The sequence below is a fragment of the Vipera berus genome (genome assembly GCF_964194415.1).
Source record: "Vipera berus genome assembly, chromosome: 4".
NCBI lineage: Eukaryota > Metazoa > Chordata > Lepidosauria > Squamata > Viperidae > Vipera > Vipera berus.
The window spans coordinates 32,022,195-32,047,978 of NC_138206.1; the positions used below are offsets into that span (position 1 = coordinate 32,022,195).

At 39.4% G+C, this 25,784-nt stretch overlaps 3 protein-coding genes across 7 annotated transcripts in view; 2 read left to right on the forward strand and 1 right to left on the reverse strand.

Moving 5' to 3' along the window:
* CCDC181 (coiled-coil domain containing 181) overlaps positions 1–25,784 on the forward strand; it is a 289,422-nt gene that overhangs the window by 103,093 nt on the left and 160,545 nt on the right. The gene's annotated exons all lie outside the window — the stretch shown is intronic.
* NME7 (NME/NM23 family member 7) overlaps positions 1–25,784 on the forward strand; it is a 108,382-nt gene that overhangs the window by 72,720 nt on the left and 9,878 nt on the right. For 4 of the 5 annotated variants that reach the window (XM_081327284.1, XM_081327283.1, XM_081327285.1 and 1 more), the window contains one exon: positions 257–489. The exons of the other annotated variant lie outside the window; for it this stretch is intronic. In XM_081327284.1, coding sequence (XP_081183410.1) covers positions 257–289 — 33 coding nt within the window. In that variant the 3' untranslated portion in view covers positions 290–489. Of the gene's footprint in view, positions 1–256; positions 490–25,784 lie in introns of those variants that run through there. 5 annotated transcript variants of the gene reach the window in all.
* On the reverse strand, positions 317–25,461 carry ATP1B1 (ATPase Na+/K+ transporting subunit beta 1). Its single transcript, XM_081327289.1, has 6 exons — positions 24,935–25,461; positions 19,888–20,016; positions 5,934–6,086; positions 5,272–5,456; positions 3,710–3,790; positions 317–1,933 (listed from the first exon to the last, which is right to left on the reverse strand). The coding sequence occupies exons 1-6, from the start codon at positions 25,032–25,034 to the stop codon at positions 1,667–1,669; spliced, it is 915 nt and encodes a 304-aa protein (XP_081183415.1). The 5' UTR covers positions 25,035–25,461; the 3' UTR covers positions 317–1,666.

Here is a 25,784-nt window from a genome sequence, read left to right on the forward strand (position 1 = left end):
AGGAAATGTGAATCCATCCCATATAATAAACTTTTTAAAAATAATCTGTTTCTCCCGGACTATTGTCAGTCAAAACCTTAAGTTCCACAGTGTTCAAGTAGAACTTGTGATGGGTTTCAGCCAATCCTTCCTGTTCGTTTTATCCCCAAGCAAACTTAGAAAAAGATGGACAGAGTGGCAGCTTGCTAGAACCAAAATATGATTCTGTCAGTGTGTCACATATTCTACAATTACGTTGTTTTGGTTTCTTTTGCAGGTGCAATACTTTTTCAGTATCCTAGACAGCTAACAGAACACTGTGGAGTAAAACTGCTTAGAAAAAACAAACTGCAGAATGGGAAATGTATCTTTATTCATTTATTGTCCAGTGTTTAACCTGAATGAAATACAAGGCCCACAAGAGCACTGAACTCCTGGCTATTACATATATTAGAACAAAGAGTTTTGCACTTCAGACAACACTTAACACCAATTGATGGGATAACTGCATTGCTTCTCAAAGTTCAAAATAAAGATTTATTTTTAGACATGTGGCTTTGGTTTATTTTTATACATTACACCTTTTTCTTGCAGAAAAAAAATTGTACAACTGCATAAATATAAAATTCTTCCACCGTGAAAATGGTTAAAACATTCAATAGAGCACCACAGCATGTGATGCTTCTCACAGGAAAAGAAGAGAATATACAAAGCAAAATAATTCTTCTTCTCACTAATGAAATTGATAGGCTGACATGGATGTCACACACAATTTTAAAACATGGTAGGATGAAAGAGAAAGAAAAAGACACCAATTGCTACAAAGCACAGTACAGGATCACTTACTCTCCATTACTTTCAAAGTTAAAGTAATTTTTTTCCCTGCCACCACATTTAATTTAGTAACTACTGAGGAACAGAAGTTGGGGGAAGCTTCATGGAGTGCTATTGAATAATCACAGTTGGGCCTTTACCTTTTCAAAACAAAAGAGCCGGTTTGATGTAGTTAAGGTGATCTAGCAATCAAGGAGCTGTGTGTTCTAGTCCCATTTAGGCATGAAAAACTGGAAGGGTGACTTGGGGCCAGTCACTCTCTCAACCCAATTCATCTCAAAGGGATGTTCTTGTGGGGAAAATAGGAGCAAGGGATATTAGGTATGTTTGCTGCCTTGAGTTGTATATGAAAAAAAAAAGTTTAAAAAATCTTTAAAAAATGAAAAAAAAGTACTGTGCCAGTTTTAATCCCACTGAGTATTTACACCTTGTGCAGCAAATCTATGCTCACAGAAAGTAGAAAACAGTACAATAATACATGGCTTGAAAAATGACCAGAATAATGCACCTAAAGTACTATACACTAAATAAAATTAACATGGCAGCAATACTTAGGGGGCAGAAACACTGCTTACTACAAGTCAGTTATGGAATCATAATTTACAGTAGAAATGGGCATATCCCAAGGCTCAATTCTGTTTTTCATCATTTACAATAGAATAAATATCTGTCACTATTGCTACACTTTTAGGTTTACATTCTAATCTATTTAAATGCAGAAAGCTAGTGTAAAGCATATAGATTATGTGTAGGTCCCATATGTATGAGTTTTGTTCAAGACTAGTAGTTTTGTCTCTTTTTATACTTTTTAAATGGCTAAGAGGAAAAAAGAAGAAAAAAACTGTGCTTATGATCAGCTGCTTTTTATCTCAATTTTCATATCAAAACGTCCCTGGAAACGATCTTTGTCACTGTAGTAAATATTTTGAGCATAGGCCTTGCACTCGATACGCAGCCCAATATCAGTAGTCAGGTTGGTGAACTGTACTGCTATAAGGGGTTGAAGGTATTTCTCCTGAATGAGCCTGCCATAATATGGGTAGTATTGTAGAGGAAAGCCACCATAGCCACCAAGACCATAGTATTCCACAGGGCCAATTTTGTCCAGATCCTCCTCTTTCTAAAAAAATAAATGAAACATATTTTAAAAAAGCATCTTTCCTGACCTGTGCTCCAACTTGAGCTGTTCTCTAACTAAGTAAACATCCAATTATGCATCTTTCCAGTACCCTTTTAAGTGAGTTCAGATAATTAAAATAGTCATGTCTCCATCAACCTTAATTGCCTTAAAATAAGTTTCCATGATTGAGTGAATCACTAAAACTTTAGATTCTTTTTACGCATTACAATAACATAGATGATGCAAAAAAGTAAGAAACATATACTCACATAACAAAGTGAATGTCTACTTGAAACTAACGTGGATAACTTTTTGTGCCACTAGAGTCCCTATTGTTCCAGATTTTTTTTACTTACAATGAGCATAAATCCACAATCACTATAGATCTTAAAAACAGGAGCTTCCCAATGCAACGTAGCTGGTCTCCAATAACACCATTAAATTTAGAATGAATAGTCATAAAAATAATAGCAATCATTAACTAAATGAAATTTCCAGCTTAACGGACAATATGCCTCTAAAATGGAAGGGGATGTTGCTTTTACCCCATCTGTATCTTTCAACTTCAAAATCTTTCAAATTCAAAATACTGTGCATACTGCTATATGTAAGCATTGGAAGAAACTATTAGGTAAATCAAAACCTTAACTGTCATTCAGCTTCCTTGACTATCTATAAGCTTCCTAGGAAAGCCACAAGTACATCATGTTAGCAACAGCTGTCTCTTGGTATTTTTCCCAGAATTTTCACTGAAAAGATAAAATCTAATATTGGAAGTTATAGTTATAGATAACCATTCTTATAGTAGGCATTTTAATGTAGATTTGCCACAGAGAAATCAATAGCCACTGGTAGACCTTTAATTGAGTTAGCTTTCTAACCCTACAAAAGGAATTTATAACTAATAAGGCTGAATTCTTTGGCTTCACTCTTTGGCAACATTGTAAAGCAGTTGCAACTTCTCCCAAGGTAGCACTGCTCTTTTAAGTTACTGTAGAAAAGTATTACTTTTGCTCTCCTATGGACTCTGAAGCACCTGAGCACTATGAGACCCTGATAAATATTATTCATAAAAGATTTTATGCTGTTTGATAGATGTTTTCATGATTGCCTTGTGAATTCATCTAGGGCTGTCCAATGGTCTGTAATCTGTCAGCGCTTTCCCCATTCTTTTCTGCATGTTGAAATGCACACTGCGTTTATAAATGTGGGCAGGCTGCCAAGCACCCACTTTTTTATCAGGTGACCATAGGGACACTGTAACTTCAAGGAACAGTCGTAACTAGCATTTGTTCAGCCATTCTAACTTTGAATGGTTGCTAAACAAATGGTAGCTAAGTCAGGACTACCTATATACTAACCTAGAGAGAGTATTCCTCATATCTGATGCCAGAAAATGTCTTTTTATGGACTCTATGCCTTAGATTGTGCATGCATCCAGAGGAGAAGCTCCTAGAAGCAAATCAGTATCATAGCTGCTAGTTATCTTGGATTTCAGCTCTTATTTGACAATCACCATAATGCCTCTGAAGATTAACGTGAAGGCAACACTTATTTGTTACCTCAATTTCAACTCAAGAACGTTTCCATAGCTAAGAATGAGAACTTGATATGGCTAAGGCACAAGACAGGAGCCATCACAGTATTTTTAGCACTAATAGCAGATATGATTCCAAGACCTGATCCTAGTTATCAGTACTATTTTGAACTAACAGGACGGTCTTTGAGATAGATCTTACAGACAACACATTTCATTAAGAAGATTAACTGTTTTACCTTAGCCATGCAATGAATGGGAATGATATTGGGATTATATTTTGCCAGCAGCTCAGGTGGGATGGAATAATTTTGTGGAAGCTGAGGAAAAGAAACACATTTCAAAAAAGTTTTAACAAATTTCCAAGTTGCTGCTAATAAATAACTCCTATATTCAATACATTTATTTCCCACATATTATACTTTCTATAAGCAGTTGTTTAACAGTTTGGAAGTGAAGCTGCCTTGGGAATGGAAGGAAAGGAAAGGAAAGGATAGATTTTGTATATGTGTGTAATGAACTAATATAAGTTTTACAAAAAAAATACACTCACACACACATAATCCACAAAGACAAGATAAGAAAAAAGATTAGTGTGATTAATTAGTGAAATTTTGAATTTACATTCAGCAAAACTACAACTTCTGCATTTGCTGCTCCCTAATCACTGCTATTCTGTGGCCAAACCTGTCTATCTCTTGTTCTATGCAGGTAGCTCTCACTTCTATCTGAGGAAATTGGGTTAGACAGCTAAGTGGGCTTCTGAAAAAGTAGAAATCAAACGATCAAGGATGGTTTTAGCTGAAACACCCAGCACGTGGGCAATGTTGGGCTTTAGGGTTTAGTGACCATGGTTTAGACAGCAGATTTTCTGATGTTTCACTAGTAACTGATGGCGTCTTCAGGGGCCAGGTGATCTGTGTGGTCAGTGAAATATCAGGAAGCCTGTTGTCTAGACCATGGACACAACTCTAAACCCCAATACTGCCCTACAAATATCAGCTGCGAAAACTTAGACCAATACATTGCTCCCAGCAATATTGGTTAAACCTCATTACATCCAATATATTTCTCTAAGTTAACAGTGTTTTTTGAGAAATAAAGATATGATCAGCATGTTACAGATAGAAGCAGACCTCCAGAACTGGTTTAAAAATCTGAGAAAAGATAGGGGAATGTGAAATATATGATATTAAAGGGTTCAGTTGAGAAAAGAAAGAAACCAGAATAGAGAAATCCAGAGCTGGATTTTAAAATGTTTTCAGTATCTTACTTTAGTGTCTTCTATTCTGGATTAGAATTTTAATCACCCCATTTAGAACATTCTGTAGGATATAATAAAAATAATAGACCAAGGCTAAATTTAGATCAAGCCCAGTGTCTTTACATGGCCTTAGGATGTAATAAATTATTCCTTCCTTCTCAAAATATGGTGATTTTGTTTTAACTGAGTATTAGAATATCTGTTTACATTACAACACATATTAAAATTTGTAAAAAAAATAAATATCCAAATAAGACAATAGGTACAGTTATTTCCAGAGGTATTTCACTGCTTTTTTGTTACTAGATTGATTGATGAAAATACTGTATAGAATCACCACCATTTTATTTATCAGGAGTTCCAAGTTCTTCAAGGACTGTATTAATTATTGCTTCACTGGATGACCAGTAGATGAACAGTTCTCAATTAAGAGGGAGAAAGAAGCAAACTTGTCCAAGCTGAGATAACACTATTTTCCTATGAAATCATGTTACCTTCTTTTATCTTGTATCTTATAAAAAGAAAAGTAATACTTGCCTTAGGTATGAAACCCAGAACTCTGTTGAGTTTAATGATGACACATGGCTTGCCATCTTGGTAACCAAAATTTGGATCTTCTAAGCCAGAGCAATTTCCCAGCCAATCGCGAAAGAACTTGCAAGATCGCAGAGCACCTGGAGAGCCATCAAAAGGTCCTCTGTCTTTGGGAGGAGAAGGATCATCTGATGGTGTGGTTTGGGAAAGAAAGAAGGAGAAGTCAATAATACCTATACACATTTTAGTCAATACCACATTTTTTAAAATTAACATATAATGGCTATTGCCTTAAGAGGGTAATAGATTTCCTCCTCCATTTTATTTTTAAACAGAATAGAAGTCTAACATGTATTTTATAGTTTTGCATCTCTGTCGACTGGTATAGGATAATTTTTGCCAGTGATTGCATCCCAATGCGCACCGATACCAAAGCATATAATGCTACTGATCATATATTTTTCTCAGTCTGAGTATATTTAAAAATGATTGCACATAGAAATAAACACCTTGAAGGTTATAGGAACCTTGTTTTTTTTTTACACAGAAGCTTCTTCAAGACCACTGTTGGAATATTAGATACAAAAGAGACTGCTAGCTTTAAGACCATCAACAAACTTTCAGATTGATCAAACAAAAACAAATTAAAAAGAACATCTACTCACTGCCACAATTCTCAAAATTGACGTCTTGCTGAATATTACTCTCATAATCCTTTAAGAATGTCTCAATTAGGTTTACATATTTCTTGTATGAGTTTGGATCAGAAGGGTTGAAAGAAATCTCCATTTTAAGGACTTTGGGAACAGTTGTCAATCCTGGAAGGAAAAGGAAAATAGCTGTTAACCTACAGGAAGAGAAACCAACGAAGAGGACTTGTGGCAATGAAGCATTTCTAAGAGCAGGAGAGAAAGATGAAAACTCTCTTCTATCAACTGACTGAAAACCAGCAATCCACAGTGTTTAAATCTTCTTGCTTCTCTTCTGCCTGCCTTTTTGTTGCTGACCACAAAGTCCTAGCACAGAGACTCTGGCCACCCAGCCTGTGATTTAGAAATATGTATCGTATTAAAGGCAAATTTCAGGAAACTTCCTGACAGAACAACTAACCAGTGGAACAACCTGCCTCCAGAAGTGGTAAATGCTCCAACACTGGAAGTTTTTAAGAAGAGACTGGACAGCCATTTGTCTGAAATGGTATAGGGTTTCCTGCCTTAGCAGGGGGTTGGACTAGATGACCTCCAAGGTCCCTTTCAACTTATTATTATTATTATTAAATGTCCTTATATCAAAGGAAATCTTGAAAAGAGGCACCATACAGGTATTTCTCAACTTATAATAGTTTGTTTAGTGACTGTTCAAAGTTACAACAGTACTGAAAAATGTCACTTATGACTGGTTTTCATACTTACAACCTTTGCAGCATCCCCGTGATCATGTGATCAAAATTCAGATGCTTGGCAACTGGTTCATATTTATGACCAGGATCATGTAATCGCTTCTGATAAGCAAAGTCCATGGGGAAACCAGATACACTTAACAACCAGCTTATTAACCTATCAACTGCAGTGATTCACTTAACTGTGGCATGAAAAGTCATAAAATGGGGCAAAACCCAATTAACAAATGTCCCACTTAACAACAGAAATTTTAGGCTCAATTGTGGTCGTAAGTCGAAGACTACCTGTATTCTTCGCATTTGGACTAGGTTGCTGTATGTGAAAATGGCACATGTGAACTTTTTTGAATTTTATTTTTTTAGAACTGAAGTCTATGAATATAGGCAGCTGATATAAACTGCAGTGTCCTCCCCAGCCCTTTGTGTATGCATCCCAACATCAAATATATTTCAAATAAAACATTAAGTACAGCAATTAGTAGACTGGGGTTTGAGGTGGGGAAATAATTGAAAGTTTTAGAGGAAAATAAACAGGGTATACTAATAAAAATAACCACTATCTAATTTGCTGATTCCTACTTATAACGCCCCCCCCTTCATCACTATCCTGTATTGCAATTAATCAGCAAACTCACTCTAGAAAATTCTGCTTTTGTATGCCACCGCCCCCACATATACTAAATTTGGGGAGAGCTGAAGGCCATGCTGGCTGGGAGCGCTTTCCTTGATTCTGCTAGTTAGAAGCTGGCTATGAAGCTTGCCAATGGTCATCAGATGACTGCGGGCCAATGACATGGTTATAAACAAGCTCCAGTTGCAAAGCACCAAATCTCAATTACATGACTACAGGAATACTACAACTATCATAATGCAAAAACCAGCTGTAAATTTATTTTTTCAGCACCATCATAACTTCAAACAGGACAGCTGCTAAGCAAGGACTAGCTGTATGTGTGAAGAACCAAGCTACAAATACTTTAAGACAGGGGTGTCAAACTCCTGGCCCGCGGGCTGGACATGTCATCAGGAAACCGCGCCCACCCCATTGCCGGCAATGGAGAAAAAGCTCCAATACATTGCGCGACGTCACGTGACGTCACAAGTTTGACATGTCTGCTTTAAGAGATTATTTGAACTACAACTTTGTTTACTGTTATACCATCTACAATATAACTGTAAATAGTGTTGTACAGTAGTTCAAATTATAATCCAGAGCAATAACATTCTAGTTTCCAAATATATTTTACAGATTGGAGAAAGGCTAGCATATGACTGATTTCTCAGATTTTCCCCAGTTTACTCAGATACTCAGTTAGTGCCAATAATTTAGTCAACCAGTCAGCCTTTGTTACTACGTATCCAAAGCTTTGTATGGATGATGGGAGAAGTAAATCAATTATAAATTTCAAGTTTCTCAATTTCTTAAGTTTATGACTGTATTGCCTTGTTTCCACATCAGCCTCAGTCACACAAAGCATATGTTAATTTTATGTACATTCTCCTCAAGCATTTAGTTGGATATAAAAATGCAAAATATGCACTCTTTTGAATGCTATTTAGTAGAACATAAGCAATAGCAATAGCACTTAGACTTGTATACCGCTTCACAGTGCTTTACAGCCCTCTCTAAATGGTTTACAGAATTAGCACATTGCCCCCAACAATCTGGGTCCTCATTTTACCAACTTTGGAAAGATGGAAGGCTGAGTCAACCTTGAGCCGGGGAGACTCAACCTGCCAAACTGCTGTCAATTGGCAGATAGCAGAATTAGCCTGCAATACTGCATTCTTAACCACTGCGCCACTACACACATAAGGTAGAAATAGTACTTATGTGCGTAGTGGTGCAGTGTTGCAGGCTAATTCTGTTGACCGCCGAAATAGTACTTTACAAGCAGCTTCCAACACTACTGATTTTTTAATTCAATCCTAGGAACTTTCAATAAAATGATTTAATTTATTACTATACTGTAAATGACTATTTTATAATCCTGTCCATATTGTGCAAAAGCCAATGACAGCTCAGCTCCCAGCATTTCAGTACACTCAGAGCATAGCTCCCATCCTATCCCATCCAGGTCCCTGTCTATTCAACAGGCAATGAAAGCTAGTTTGAACTGACATTCCACATACAGGGAAAAAGGATACCCTGGCTACATTTTCTTGTACATTATTTCTCGCTATGTATACCTTTTCTTTTAATGACTAATTTCTTTGAAAGTATAGGAAGGAACACAGGATGATTTGTGCATTGCTAATAGTATAGTGGCTGAATTACATTTTTCCAAAGGAACTGATTCTGTGTTCCAGTTAGGAGGGTATCTGATGCAACCCAGTGTTTTGCATGTCAAGTACATGCAAACCAGTGACCAATAGAAGCACCGGGATAACTGGAGGGAAGGGGGAAGTTGAAACTAGATGACCTCGTCTTTATACTTGGATTGTTTTGGATGCTGGCCAGATACAAAGGTAATATTGTTTGTCCAGTGCAATCAGTTCACTGGATAGTTTACATTGTCTGGAACTCTCAGCTCCCATTTGGGGGTGGGGAAAGGCTTCATTCAGGGATTAATTTATCCTGCGTACTCTTTCCACACTTGTCTTACTCATTCCTCATGGGTTGGACTACAACTTTCATTAGTCCCATGGCTAGAGATTATATTATATATGCAACTGGAAAACCCATGACCCCATTGGGTCATCAGTTCAGAGATATTTCCTTACCAGGTTTCTCGATGCCTGCAAAAATGCAGAGTTTCTAATGTACTAGAAACTTTTTTTTAAGAATTCAAGAAGACATTCAGAGATGTATCTACCTTGAAAGCAGCCCATGCTGAACTGCAGAGCACACTAAAACATCACCAGTTGACCACAGGAAATGTTTTATGACATCTTGTTTTATGTCGTAAATTACTTTATGATAATGTTTATGTCACAAAATGTTTTATAAACTTTGCCAAATTTGAATTCCATGAGAGCCATGGGTTAGGGATTTTGGATGCATTTAGTAAGATAGCCCATTTGAGGTACCTTGGTTGAAATGTTGTGTTCTATGGTACATCATTTTGCCCAGTTAAAGGTTAATGAAATCAGAGTTTTAATGATAGATATGGTAGGTAGGTAGACAGATAGGCAGGCAGGCAAACAAACAAACAGACAAGACAGACATAGATGACAGAGACATAGACAGACATGACATGAGACTAGAGAAGGCTGCTTTATATTCTCCTTTTTCTCAGAATATAATATAATAAATATAGATCAGCCACTTTAGCTAAATCTTTATTTATTACATTAAGAAAAGACAAATCAACCCAGGTCATTGTGTTTCTGTATACTACTAAAACTGCCATTGTCATGACCTTTACCTGAGTAAAATGGTGCATCACACGGCAACATTTTTTGAACCAAGATACTTCAAAGGGGCTAACCTTACAGAATGTGTCAAAATCCTAGACCAATCACTCCCAAGGAAATGAAATTTGGGAAAGTTTTGGCTGCTTCAGTGCTACTGAAATACTGGGCTGCTGCTGTAGTCATGTGATCTTCCACTTTTAATGTTTCCCAGCCAGTTTCACAATCCCTCACTTCCTCTGCCACTTAGCAGCAGTCACTTACTTGCCTGCTGGAAAAGGAAGGGAAGAACAGGGAGGAATGAACCGCACAAACTCTTCCCTGCCCATGTCACTCCTATGCACTCCTCTGACCTGTGCTACCCACCCCTGTGCCTTCCCTGACCCATGCAGCACCCCTTGAAACCCCCACAACTTTCTCAACCCACACCACAACCCCTTCACTGTCCCCAACCTACAGCCTAATACTAGGCAAGAGTGGAGCAGCTGTCTTTGATGTAAAAATATTCATTCTGTGATTTATCCATTACAGTAAAACTTACATTTGGTTAATAATGAAATATATTTGAAGAAATTGAGTTGCTTGACAAAATCCTGACTATTAAACATAGAACAGTAAACCTATGTAATTTATTTGTCTCAGGTGATCTTATGCTGAAACCTAGCAATTTAATTCTTCATTTCTTACCTTCTGTAACTTTGCATTGCATGGCTACGGCTATAAAAATAAATAATTCTTGCTTGGTACTGCTAAAGGGCAAACAAGAATAACTCCTTCCTGCAGCCCTACCCTTTTCTGTAATCATACGCCAACAATGCAGTATGGCTATGTGGTTAGAAACAGGATGAGAAAGTTACACTAATGTTGAAAAAGATTCAGGAAATAAATATTGTGCCAATAGCTTATTCAAATCAGTGCAAATCAAATGTATACATTTACGTACAGACATGCACACACTGATCATTCCAAATTGTAAGGCTATTTTAGAGACAAATTAAAAGCATATTGTTACATATTTCTTGTGAGTATTGCCTGAATTAGTCCCCATATGATTGGAGTTGGCACCTTACACAACAGAGTGTAAGGCATACTCTGTGCTTGAAGGTCCAGGTAATTAAAGAAAATTTCTCAGATGCGGTGGCAGCAGACTGGTCCTACTTACAAAAGACTCATTCTTCTATCAGGGTGAGATATCCGTAGAAGGCTCTAGTCTAACTTGACAACTGTTCTATGCAAGTGTTAGATTAAGGAACTGACAGATAGTCCCTGAGTTTTATCTCTGGATTAGAGTATTTCTCTTCCTAGTACTGTGGTTTCAAGAACCATGAGTCACAAATGAAGCCAAGTGAAGAGCTTCTGATGGGTAATTCTATTAATAAATGCAGTGATTTCAAGCATGAATTGATGGGTTCCAAATAAAGATAACTGATGCAAACAGTAGATAACAATAGAATAGATTAGGCAGACATTTTAGCATGCTCTGCTTTTCTTTCATTTTTATTGAGTTATTTTATCAAAAATAATAAAAAGCAGGATAAAAATAAATCAAATGTATATATTTTTATCTTTGCATTCTGTTCTTTTTTGTTCCTTATTAATATTTTCAAAACAATAGCAATAAAATACTAAATATGTATAGAGATGACTTTTGATATTAGAAGAAAATTGAATTCTGTCTTGAATTTTTTTCCTGAGTTTTGATATTATAAACTTTACAATATCAGTGACTATGGTATAGGAACGTATATACTGTCAAGACAGTTGTTATGAATAGTTTCAAACACTATTTACATATAATGTACAGAATACTTTTTAAAATGAATAACAGTTTCTGTGGTATCCATTGAAAACTACTGTAGGGATAAAACTACATATAACACCAATTTGCCAATATGCTTCTTGCTACATTTCCCTACCAGCTCCTATTTAGATATTTCTCTTGTTACTTGGAGGATGGAAAACCAAGCATAGTAATCTATGAAGGCCAGGGGTGTGGGGTGGGTGATGTTTAGTGATGTGATCATACCAATGCTATCATGTGCATATTTGTATCGCATTAGGTCACAAGTAAAAAAATATAGAACAAAATGAAAAGAAAGAAGGAAAATTAGAAAGAAAAATGAGAAAAAAAGAATATAGTAAAAAAAGACCAAAGAAATATATAAATTATTTTCCCATTCATCACAAGTATAAACAATTTTAATAACTTATTGCCTTCTTTAAAATACAACGCATGATCTCCTTTTCCCATATTTAATCTCTTATCTATAAATAAATCCTTAAAGCATTGTCATTTAGTCTTGATCAGCTAGAGTTCACGAAGGCGTACCAGAAATAATAACCTATTTTAACCCTGATCAAATAAGCCACCTTTATATGCCTTCCTGTTACTTTTAACAATCTTGATCTTTGGTCTCTTCAAAATATGTTCTAGAATTTTATTTTATTATTATTAATCCCTTCTCACAAAATTTTTCAAAGTTTTAACAAGTCTCTTTTGTAAATCTAATATATGAAAGTTATCCACGTCATTCTTTTGGTTTGTTATTTGGACTGTATATCCACTTTCGCTATGAATATATCAGTGGGCTTCAATTATATGTCCAGTTTTTATATCATGCTTGTAGCCTGTCATTTTTCAATCCACTTTGAGATCAATCTCAATCTCAGTTAAGAAAAATCAAGCTTTTGATAGTATGTACCATACCATGTGCAATAGTGCTTGCAGTTTAGGCAACAAACTTTGTGAACTAACATCTGGTATATCCAAGTATAATTTGAATCTTGCTGCAATTACAGGATTCAGGGATTCCAATGATTGGGATGTAAGTATAATAGGCTATACTATACAAAAAAGACAGACTAAAAAGGTCTCTCTCTCTCTCTCTCTCTCTCTCTCTCTCTCTCTCTCTCTCTCTCTCTCTCTGTGTGTGTGTGTGTGTGTGTGTGTGTGTAGTTGCCATTTGTCAAGGAGGGCATAAAAGCAATACGAATTCAGAAAAAACATGATTTACTTCAAACCTTCTGGGTTTGCTTACAACTAAAAAGTGATCAGCAATCAGAACTGTGTCATATATAGGCTGCCAGGACATTCAAAGGATTATGATAGCATTCTGGTTGAGGAGATAACCCAGATGGCAATAAAAGGAGAGGTTATAATCATGGTTGAATTCAATGTGCCTGACATTAACTGGAATCTTTCAACTGCACTTACAAGCAGGAGCAGAGATATTTGGGGCATTAAATGAGAGGCATTAAATGATGCCTCTCTAAAACAGTTAGTAAAATGCCCATCAAGACCATATTCTAGTCTTAGTTTTGACAAATGGAGATAGGGTACCAGAAGTTGAGGTGGGGGAAAAACTTAAGTTACAGTGATCATCAATGCCTTTGGTTTGGCAAATGGGGAGAAACAGGCTTCGTCTCAATCCCACCAAGACTGAGTGGCTGTGCATACCGGCATCTCGGACTAACCAGTTCATTCCACCTTTAATGATGGGGGGTGAGGTGTTACCCCCTGTCGCTAGGGCTTGCAACTTGGGCATCCTCCTGGATTCGCGGCTCAGTTTTGAAGACCATATAGGAGCCGTGACCAGGGGGGCCTTTGCCCAGGTTCGCCTGGTGCGCCAGTTGCGGCCCTACCTGGACCGAGATGCCCTGCGCACAGTCACTCATGCGCTCGTGACCTCCCGATTGGACTACTGCAACACTGTCTACATGGGGCTGCCCTTGAGGACCACTCGTAGGCTTCAGCTGGTGCAGAATGCAGCCGCGTGGGTTGTGATGGGGGTTTCCCGATACTCCCATGTAACACCTCTGCTCCGTGAGCTGCATTGGCTTCTGGTTGCCCTCCGGGTGAGATTCAAGGTGCTGGTGATGACCTATAAAGCCCTAAATGGCTTGGGTCCAGGATATCTGAGGGAGCACCTGCTGCAAGCATCAAGCTCCCTTCGTCCTGTGCGCTCCCACAGGGAGGGTCTTCTCAGGGTACCGCCGGTAAAAGATTGCCGACGGATAACACCCAGGGGGAGGGCCTTCTCTGTGGGTGTGCCTGCCCTTTGGAACCAGCTTCCCGTAGAGCTTAGGACTGCCCCTGACCTTCGCTCATTCCGCCGGGACCTGAAGACTTGGTTCTTTGAGCTTTCTGGCCTGGACTGAGAGTATTAATTGGGGTTTTAATTGGATTTTAATTGGGGTTTTATATTTTTATATTTATTCAAGGTCTAAATATAATCATTTTAACTGTTCTTAATTTTGTAATTGTTGTATTGTTATTTTAAAAACCTTGTGAACCGCCCTGAGTCCTACGGGAGAAGGGCGGTATATAAGTCTAATAAAGATAAAGATAAAGATAAAACTTAAACTGATATAACATAGACTACAACTAATGTTTTAGACTTTTAAGCGAACAAAGTTTTACTGAAATGGGGGAGTATCTAAAATATATACTTGAAGGGTAGCATAAAGTGACAGAAGTCAGTACTCAGTACACAGTGGGCACCGATAAAATCTGCCATCTTCAAGACAACTAGCTTCTACGTGAGGCACATTATTAAAAGAAAAAGAAAAAGAAACCTACCCTGGTTCACAGCAGATGTACATAGAATAGTAAAGGAGAGAAAAAAATCAGCATATACAAATATAAGAATGGCAGAAGTGTAGCTGACACAGAGGTAGATAGGAATGTACGGAAGGAAGCAAAACGAGTTATTAGTGCTGCTAAAGCACAGAAAGACGAGGAACTGGTTACATCTATTAAAAAGGGAGATAAAACTTTTTTTAGATGAATTAGTGACAGACGAAGAAAAAAACTGTTCACTCACCAAAATAAAAAATGCAAACAATTTTTATTTTAAGGGAAGCCTGGCTGTAGCAAACCATCTAAAGTGGGGGTGGCTCCGGCGATGCCCGGGCTGAAGGCGGTGCCGCAACCCAGCGCCCGTCACCACGGAGACCCGTCGCCGCTGGCGTGCAGGTGCGTCCACCGGCACCAGCAGGTCTCCAAACCGCTGTTCGGGCGGAGCTGCGCACGCACCTCTGCCCGAACACCCATGTCGAGACCTGCTGGTGTTCGGGCGGAGGTCGGGCGGCAGTTTGGAGGTCTCGGGGGTGGCTCCGGCGATGCCCGGGCTGAAGGCGGCGCCGCAACCCAGCGCCCATCACCACGGAGACCCGTCGCCGCTGGCGTGCAGGTGCGTCCACATAAAAAAAAGTGGAACCGCGCGCGTGTATCCATGCGCACGCACACGAAAAAAAACATTTTGCGCATGCGCAAAACATTTTGTTTTATGCGCATGCGCGTGCGTGGATGCACGCGCGCGTCTCCCACTTTTTTTTATGTGTGATGGAACCGGTTCCCAGTGGCTCTTTTGCTTTTTCAGGTTGCCGACCCCTGATCTAAACAAATACTTCTGCTCAGGCTTTTCAGAAGTAGATGCCAGTACAAAAACAGGTTGGAGAATACTAGTTCTATCAGGACAGATTCTTTTCCAGGGTTTTTAGAGGTGGAGGCTTCAGGTGAGCTAGCCTGCTGAAAGCTTAATAAAGCAATGGGTCTTGATGATATTCATCCCAGAATCCTAAGGGAACTTCTAGGTGTACTTGCTGGACTATTAACTGATCTTGGTAACCTGTCTCTTCTAACAGATGAAGTTCCCCAGAACTGGTGAATAGCTAATATTGTACCCATCCATTATAGCTAGGGAAGAATCTGGAAACTATAGACCTGTGAGCTTAACATCTGTAGTAATGATGTTAATGGAATCACTCCTGAAAAAAACAATTACCAAACATTTAAAAGCACACAACTTGATGGACCCAAAACAGCATGGCTTTACTGAGACAGATGATGTCAAACTAATCTGATTGACATCTTTAACTAAGTCACAAATGTTTGGACGAAGGTGCTGTGGACATAGCCTATCTGGATTGTAGCAAAGCATTTGATACAGTTCCACATAATGAGCTTGTAAAACATTGAACAGGCACTAGGGCTTAACCACTGGGTGGTTCAGTGGGTAGGAAGTTGGCTCAGAGATAGATCCCAGTGTGTGATTATTATTGGGGCACTGTTTCAATAGAGACCAGTCACAAGCATTGTATAACAAGGCTCAGTCATAGATCCTGTTCTGTTCAATGTGCTGGTAAGCGATATAAAGAAGGATTGCTAGGTGAAGTTTGTCTTTTTGCTGATGACTCAAAGGTATGTAATAGAGCTGATGTTCCTTTGGGGTATTTGTAACATGGAAAATGATTTGGCATTGCTGGAAAATTGATCAAAAATGTGGAAACTGCAGTTCAATGTTTCTAAATGTAAAATCATGCACGTAGGGAAAAACAATCCTCTGGCAAGGTACAGTATTGTGCATACAGTCAGAACAATAGGAGAAAAGGATTTAAGTGTGCTCATAGCAGATGACTGCAAAATGAGTAAACAGTGTGGCCAGGCAGCTGTGAAGGCAAACAAAATTATGGGATGTATCACTAGAGGGAAAAAGGAGGTCCCAATCCCACTATATAGGGCTCTAGTCAGACCCCATTTAGAATACTGTGTCCAGTTCTGGAGAGCTGAGTGAATCCAGAGACGGGCAACAAAAATGATGCAAGTTCTGTGGGACAAAACATATTGGGAGAGATTGGAGGAACTGAATATGCACAGCCAGGAGAACATAATTGAAGGGGGGAGACATGATCGAAACCTTTAAATATATTAAGGTGTGAATGAGATTCTAGAAGGAAGGATTTTCAATATTAAGCAAAAAGCAAGAACACAGGGGCTGACAGGAAAGACAAAAGTAATGCTAGAAAATATTATTTCACAGAAAGAGTAAGGGAAGCTTGAAACTAACTTCCAGCAGAGGTGGTGGGTCAATCGTCAGTAACTGAGTTTAAACATTCTTAGGGTAAACACTTGTCTATCATCTGACAAAATTTTAAAATAAAAAACCTTAAAAGGCAGACCACTATGTCTTTTTCTGCCAAATTCTTTCTATGTTTCTGTCTCAATCTTGTTCAGTAAAATATGTTCCTCTTCCATAACATCTCTGCAATACAGTCTATCTATAATGGCAGACATTTTAAAATTAACTTCTGGGTCCATTGTTCAAAAATATCCTTCAGCATGTGGGATGTTAAAATATTTTGATCCGTTCTTATTAGTAAGTCAAATTAAGTGTTCTTCCTCTCTAATTGTACTCTATTTCCTTTTGGTTCCCTTTAACATCCAGCCTTCAAAGTCTCAGCCTGACATGATTTTTTTAAAAAAAGAAAACTCAAAACAAAAGCATTTTTCCACAGGAAGTATCCTTATGATTAATTTCAAACTTTTATTTCGAGTACATCTAGACTCTTAAGATGTACTTTCAAAATCAGAGTTCTAATCCCTCATCTGCTGTTTGTTCCAAAAGAAAAAAAATCCTCAAATGTATATTTAAAAATTCTTTTGCTAAGGATTAAAAGAAACTCACTCACTGCTATAAAAGTTGTGAATACAAAGGTTTCTAATAGCTGAAAAGAAGTTAACAATCAGTTTCTGAACATGATTAGAAAAAGACGTATGCAAACTCAGTGTCCTTTACTGACCCTTCAATTCCCTAGTTGTGTATTCCCTCTTCTCCTAGAGCTCCAAATCTTCCAGAGACTGCTCATGCAAAGAACAACTGTATGGAGCACTTGTGGGCAATCTTAAGACCTTTCCTTATCCAGAGAAGAGTTACAAAGAGACAGACTATTTGCCAGCTCTTCATTCCACCGTGGTTCTTGGCTCCACTTTCAATTGAGTCATCTTTGGTTTGCTATTTCTTCCTCAGAGGTCATCTGAAACACCTCTTCTAGAAGTTAATTTATTATAAGTAATGAAATATATATGCTGCCTAATTCACAGCAACTCTGAGCAATTTGTGCAGCTTATATTAAAATCCAGGTGTGTCAGGTAGCCACTTCCATGAACATTCGAGTGGTTCATACAATAACTTCATGTATCACATAGCAAAAAGTCTTACATATTACATTGGAATTAGGGCTCCAGGAATCAAAGTCCAGTGACATAATAGCACTTCCTTCATGCAATGCTGTTGCATTTAGGACAGTTCAGCTTAACAAATTTGATCTGAATTTAGTCAAAATTGACAGAAGATGAGGTATGACCATGCTAAGCATGCCTATATCAGATTCAATAAAAAGGCTTTCTTTCCTGATTTATATTCTGACTACTTTCAAATTTGAGGACTTCACGTCAGTCTGTCAAATCCTTTAAGGGTGACAAACTCTGGAAACGAGAATACCCTGGACTTCTGGAATGATCATTATTGCTAGTAGAGTAATAACGAATCTCCACATCAACTTATATGTAGAATGATTAAGGCAGGTTTACTGTGTTTCTTTCTCAAACTTTCCCCCATTTCTGACTAAGGAATCTTTTTGTAATGCTCCAGTTCCTTCCTCTGTATTCACAGGATCTGATAGATATTCCATTGCAGAGTTATAGTTATTGATAACTTTTAATTACCGGTACATTTTAAAATCTAATGAATACCTTATCCTCAGCATTTTGTAGAATATATACTGTTTATATCAAATAATCTCTTATTCTCTTCTCTCTGCCTCTTTATTAATGCAATATCTTGTCCACAGTTCTTTTTTTAAAAAAAGATTAGGATCAAGCCACTCCTAAAGAAATCTATACTATACTCAGAAAATATAAATATTTTTTAAAATTTGAGTGAACACAACTCTTTCCTTTTTGCAACATAGGTTCCTACTTCTTCTTGTCTTTCTCCTATACATTCTAGGATGGACAAATAAAAGAAAGAGCTGAGGACATTTCATTTTTAACAGCTAGGTGGAAAAGAGAATTTTAGCAGAGACAGACTGTCATACAAAGTCATTTCCCACTACTGATTTAAACAGCCATTCTCTTCTGCATATGCCATCACAAACCAATGTTACTGTTCAATTGGCTGTCTACATTATAAATCCCTATTTTGCTTCTGTTGAAACTTCCTGCCCAAATCCATTGTTTAAATGTGTAGATATGTCAATCATTACAGGCACTCTCTGGCTCTTGTCACCATCCTCTTCACTTTAACCAGGTGGAAAACTTCTAGCAATCAGAGCAGTGCCGCAGGAATGGAAGGAGACTGATATCATTTCCCAGTTTCTACCATTTAGGCATTTAGGTACAAATTAATAATGTGAAAAGGAACAATGAGAAGATGTTTCCTAATTATAAACTTACATTATGTGTGTTTTTTAAAATTAACTAAGCTGCACCAAACAGATTCTAATCCAGATATAATTAGACATATCTGGAGGACACCAGAACAGAAATAGATGCAGAAAAAGGTGTGTGTGTGTGTGTGGGGGGGAGCTTTCTCTGGTTACCTAGGTCAGGCAACCTTGGCTCTTTTATGACTCATGGACTTCAACTCTCAGAATTCCTGAGCCAGCTGGTTTGCCTGGGAATGAATTATATAATAATATGACAGATGAAAATGTAGAACTGGGAGGACAACTTACCTTATGATGCAGAAGGCAATGTAATATTTCCAGGATGCTACCTAACTGCTAAATAATCTGCCTGACTTTAAACCAGCTTTCTCAACTTGATATGCTTCAAATATATTAAACTTCAATTAGCATCATTCTTACCAATATAATGATCAGTACAAGTTTGAGGAAGATTGTATTAGCAGTTCTTATTCATTTTTTTTCTCTCTCTCAATAGAGAATGACAGAATTTTTTTGAAAGAGGTAGTTAAAAGGTAATTACCCTACCTCTACAACCCTGCATAGCCCTAAAGGCAATCCATATCTATCCCACTGCAACAGGGGACGTACTTAGCCTACCCAGCCATCCTCATAATTACCTGGGGGTGCTACTCGGTCCTGATACTTGGGTTGGAATATGCTGACAGTTAGCAGCATGACTTGAATGGTCCCAATGAAGATGCCTGCCAGGCAGCCATAGAAGATCACGTAGAAGAGTAAGATCTTAACTGTGACAAGAGAGAAGAAATATTGCTATTAAGGACAAAGGGTTATTAGACCACTAGAATAAACACCAGCTTTTCAATATTACCAGCGCAGGTCACATTAAAATCAACATTAAAGCCAATTGCTATGAAGAAAAGATAGCAAATTCAAGCAATGGCACCTAAATTTAAAGAGATCAGAACGAAGTAATTTTTTAAAGTTATGAGTTACGAGCATGTGCTTTTCATAGAAACTACCATCCTAAATACATTTACTTAGAAAAGATTTGTTTGTTGTAGGTTGTGGGGATTATAATCCAATACATCTAAAAAGTATAATGTTGGGGAAAACTGGCCAATATTGTTAGAACTAGAATGATGCCTAGCTAAATCTCTGTGTCCCTAAAGGAACCCAGGAGCAGTGCATTCCCAGCTCCAACATAACTCTTGTTAGCAAACTCAGTGTTAATGGCTTTATACTCCAAAACTGGACCACCGAGAGATAGGGAATATATAGAGTAGACCCTAAGTATGGTAAGAAGATGACGTAGTGGTTAGGGTGTTGGACCAAACATGGAGAGTTGTAGAAAGTTTATTGGGTGAATTTAGGCCAGACATTTTCTTTCAATCCAACCTACCTCATGGAGTTGCTACTGTGGGAAAACATAGGAGGATAGAGCACTTCTCTACAAAATGCACAATATAAATCATATAAATAAATAATAAATAAGAGACAACTATTGACATTAATCACATCCAGCTTACACCCAACTTTGTTACAAATGGATCTAAAATCTACACATATTATTCTGAATGTTTCCTACATAGGAAACTTAAAGTATGTTTTTAGAATTATCTCTGCGTCTGAAGCTGCATAAAACCACAACTCGCTGTAATAGTTATCTTGATTAAACTCCTTGTTTTCGATTTTTAAAGTCTCTTTCACAACATTTATTTGAACTCAAATCCTCTTAAGAAGACTCAGTTCTCAACAGCTTCCTCATATTTTGCTTTTTATATAATCTATTAATAAAGCTATCCCATATTAATCACCCATTTACAATACCAAATTGTAATCAGTCAGATTAATGCCCCAAAACTTCGTAACAGAATAAATTGGGGTGGTGGGGGGGGGAGTTGTTGCTGCTTTTCAAGGAAGAGGAGTAAAACTTTATTTGTAATACCGCTTCAGGGAACTTCAGTTTTTGAAATCTGGTTTAATCAGTTTTTAGTTTACAGGGATTATCTCAACTGATTAGCAGCAGTGTTACATGCTGTACTAAAGCCTTGGTGCAAATCTACTAGCAATCCAATTTTTGAATATAAAAGGGGCGGTGAAGCTACAAATTACATTTTAAAAGTGATCTTTGGAACCAACATTTGTACAGAATGACTGTGAAAGGGCAGCAATAAGTAATACATATAAAGAAAAGTTTCTCCTTTTACAAGCTGGTCAGAGCAAGAGATAAGTCCTATTAAAATAAGGTGCTTTTCCACCAAAGAAGGGAAAAATGAAAGTAATCCAGAGAGACCAGCAGCACAATAGTTTTAGCACTCCTGGGTTTAACACACTCTATAGTAACCAGGCAGCAGTAGGCAAATAACTGTGACGTCAGAGAGATTTGAGCATTTTTTCCAGAGTACAGTCATAGGAGGTGCTGTTGAAATGAACTAGAGAAAACCTGCTGACAGCAGGCTGCTACGGGTGGCGCATATGGAGGGCAGTGAAGGGACATGCATTTAGGTAACTTTCCTAATCAGGATCTTAATAGTAACCCACAACCTCAAGGTCCACTGTCTTCTTGAGGCTATAGAAGAATTCTGTTCTAAAAGGAAAGACATGGCATTTTTAAAGCAACAGAGCAGTACACTATCTAGTACAAAGATAAGATCCTCCATTGGTTTAACCACTCTGAAAGCGATGTAAGGGGCATTTTATTGTCCCCCTCAGTAACTGGGCATCACATGACAGACCAGTAACCCCAGAATAATTGAACTAGATCAACTTGGTCAGAACTAAGCCGTAGCTTGTAATGACGGGAATAATACTGTATTGCAAGCCTTCCCTTTTACACAGATTCAAGGATTTTTAAGCCTGAAAATTTTGGCTATGCCACTTCCAAGATGACATTGGTTAAAGATTCAACCATGAAATGGCACCTGGGCAACAAATGCAGGTGGAAATAGCTCTCTAACCAGAACTCTTAAACTAAGGTGTGGATTATTTTGATATGCACCTTAACCTTTTCTCTTTCACCTCTAAGCTCTTATTTCATACAGCCATTCTCATTTATTACAAACATTTTTTTTTACTGCATAGAACTATTTGTTGCTCCTGGGTATAGTTCGTTGATGTTTCTAATTTGCACAAAAAAATTAGAAGAGATTAGAATGTTCTAGATACCGTACTCTGCAGGATCTACAGAGATACTTAAGTTTCAGACTCCAGCAGTGATTGGATGAGATTCAAGGGCAACCTATCCTTTCCTTCAAGGGCAGTCATATCTAGCATATTACTGTAATGTAAAAGGCCCAGAATGTGCTCTGCACAATCCACATGAGATTTGTTAAGACTTTTTCCCTTGCAAAAGACTAGAAAATAAACTGCATTTCGTGATTCTTGGCTGGCACAAAAAGCCTGTTCAAAATAAAGCCTGGGAAGCAAGAAAAGACAACAGTGCCTATTCTGAATTTAATACTGTTTTATAAATTATCAAAAGTGACAGGGGAGCAGAAGGAACCTCTGAATGGTAAGTCTCTGAAAATCTACAATGACTTTTGCACTTGAGCTGGCTTGTGCAACACAGAGTCATGAATAGGGCCTGACTCCTAGAGTGGTGGTTGGGGCAAGGATGTCTCAACCAAGCAGGAAATAGGGTGAGTGTAAAGAGGAAGGGTGAAAAATTAAATAGTTTTGGTCTGTGTGTGTGTTCTGAACTTTCAAGTCTCATTCAACCTAGGTTTAGTCGCTAAGAGACAGCCTTCAAGGAGTTTATTATTTCTAAACTCCTTTTGCTTCCCTAACCTGACCTTTCTCTCTTATTCTCCTATCTCTGCAGCTCTTTAGACCTTCCTCTCTCAGTGAAGGTGTATGGACAGCTAGCAAGTCAGATTTTTCAAGAGATGTGTGTCCATTCAAAGGATCCTCCCTTAAACCAATCCAGGATTCTCCTTGATGCAGTTGCTCTGCTTCCCCAGGGATCTCAAACAAGTCTACCATTACCTCTTTGCTCAGAAGGTATCACCTTGACTAACCTTGAGCTCTGATGCATTTTTAACCCTTTGGAGTTAATGGGCCAGAAAACGGTCCCAGCCTTCTCTTTTTGTCCTCAATTCCCGAGGATTCTGGTAGCTATTTTAGAGGAGCAAAAGGAAATACTAGGCCCATTCACTGGTATGTCCTTTTCCCCATGCGGTGTCCTTCCTGAGCAAGGCAAAAGCAGCCGCAGTGGCTGCTGTGCTGAAAAGGGAGTGTAATGAAAGGGGGGGGGGAAGCAGGGCACCCCCTCTCTCCTGGCACCTACCCACTTCTGTCCTGCCTACAGTCACGATGCATTTCTGTCTATCAATGTCCTTCAGTGTGACCTTTTTCTTTGGGGGGGGAGGGAGGAGAGGTGGGAAAAGAGAAAATGAAAAGAAACACAGGCTGCTCTTTTAGTGCGGAGGCAACAGGCTGCAGTACAGAGATGAAAGTCCACTCTGCAAGGTGACAAAGCAGCCAGCCTTCCCCAATCAGAAGGCCCTCCGAGGATACTGAATGTCAGTTCTGATCACCCTGCCCAGCCCACCAGGGGATGTAGGCATCACATTTGGAGGACCCCAGGTTGGGGAAAGCAGAGAGGCAATCAGAGTCCCAGGTTTCTTCCTCCCAGGAATGTCTGCCATAGCAACACCACTAAGCTAATTCCGCAAGAAGAAACCAATTTGATCTTTTTACATGCACAGTGCACAAGCAGCAAATGATGGCAGTGTTCACACAATAGTTCCTGTTAACACGTTAAGCACGGTTAGCGTTAGTCTTGGTTAGCGGCGCGGGGGGGGGGGCGGGTTGTCATGTTCCATGAATTCAGCCATTGACTCACACATCTGAGGCTTAAAAATAACCCTCAGCCCTCCTTGATTTGTCACAGTTCCTGAACGGTTCTGCCATACTGGAAAGTCTCCGTGTTGGCAACAAGACCGTCGGCTCATCTCTCTCACTTCCCAAACAACGTGTCCTGGAGGGTTTGATTTTTTGAAGGTTGGGAAACAGGAGGCTTGGTGTGTATTTTTAAACCCGACAACAGCAGCACGGGAGATGGGCGGGGAGCGAGGGAAACGAGCCAAGCCACCCGAGCAAGAAAAAACTGATCCGCCAGATTTACACCCGGCGACGGCATCCGTGGCCCGCCAGTTGTGCTAAGGAAAAGCAGCCGCCGTGAGCCAGGTGCTGAGACAGACGATCCGGCGAAACCCACCGGCATGCGAGGCTGAGGACTTTTCCCTCCCACGCAATCAAAGAGCCTTGGTGGAGCAGTGGGCTAATGCCTCCTTAAGTAACACCAGCTGCCTGCAATTAGTGCAGGTTCGCATCCCACCAGGCTCAAGGTTGACTCAGCCTTCCATCCTTCCGAGGTAGGAAAAATGAGGACCCAGATTGTTGGGGGCAATTAAGCTGACTTTGTAATAATGCCGCTTGGGGGGGGGGCGCCTGAAAGCCCTAATAAGCAGGCATATACGTAGAATGAAGGCTATTGCTAAGCACATTTGATTTGTGCTTAGATTGTAAGCCACCCTGAGTCTTCCGAGAAGGATGGGATTAAAATAAAAATTTAAAAAAATAAATCCATTAACACCGCGCAGGCACACGCAAGTCGCCTCCAGCCTGGTTGCGTCTTGTTGTATTTTTTTCAAACGGAGCCCAAACCACAAAGAAGCAAACCACGGCTAAGCAGATACTCACACCAACTGCCTCCGGTCCTCCCTAAAAATTCCTTCTTCTCCGAGTTCCAGATGAATTTCTTCCAATTGCCATCCCCTTCTTTGGCTTTCCCGCGAGCCATGAATCAGGAGCTTCCTTCGATTGCCTTAGAAAGAGCTATGCAGGTAGGGTGCGGGGGGGGGGGGGGAAGGAAAGACGTCCTTCTTCTCCGAGATTACTCGGCGCTAATCCAGAGTTAATACAGATGTTCGTAGCCGCTGAACTGCCGGCAGGCGCTGGGAAGAAACGCTGGAGGTCTTTGTGTGCCGGGCTAGAGTCCCACCCTCCGAAGGGCGCCAACCTCTGAATAATCCTCGTTCGGAGAGAGAGAGAAAAAGAGAGAGATGTATACTTGGATCTCTGGTTCACTTAGTCGGGTGGACGCTCTCCCAAAGCCGGGAAAAGAAGGAAAAAAAAGGGGTGGCGAGGAGGCAGCGGAGAGGAAAAGGCTGCAAGCGAGCGTGCCCGTGTGAGAGGAAGCCAAGGGGTGGGAAGAAAGAAACGGGGCTCTGCCCAGGGACAGAAATTAGCTCTGTGCCCTCCCACTCATGCTGGATATATTCTCCACGTCCTGAAGCGAGCTCCGCCTGTCAAATGCCGGTAGCCAATTAGAACTGTGGTCAGGCGGGCGAGGGAGCGAAGCTTGGGAGGCGAGACTAGGCGGAGGGGAGGGGAGGAGAACCAGGGAACGAGGGGCGGGAGGTTGAGGGGGCCGGGTGGTTTGGAGGGGCAGATTCTCTGCGGCAGACTCTCCGCCTCACACACCACCACCCCCGCCTTCCCTCTCCTCCCCTGCCCTCTTCCCCCTTTCTGCCGGCCTTTTTCTTCTTGC

Bases quoted from the DNA above. Each gene is read 5' to 3' on its own strand.
- ATP1B1 (XM_081327289.1), bottom strand. From the start codon at position 25,034: ATGGCTCGCGGGAAAGCCAAAGAAGGGGATGGCAATTGGAAGAAATTC. The intron at 20,017-24,934 runs GTGAGTATCTGC...CTCTTGTCACAG, and splicing joins GAGGACCGGAGGCAGTTGGT to TTAAGATCTTACTCTTCTAC. The intron at 1,934-3,709 runs GTAAAACAGTTA...TTATTTTTTTAG, and splicing joins CCATTCATTGCATGGCTAAG to AAAGAGGAGGATCTGGACAA.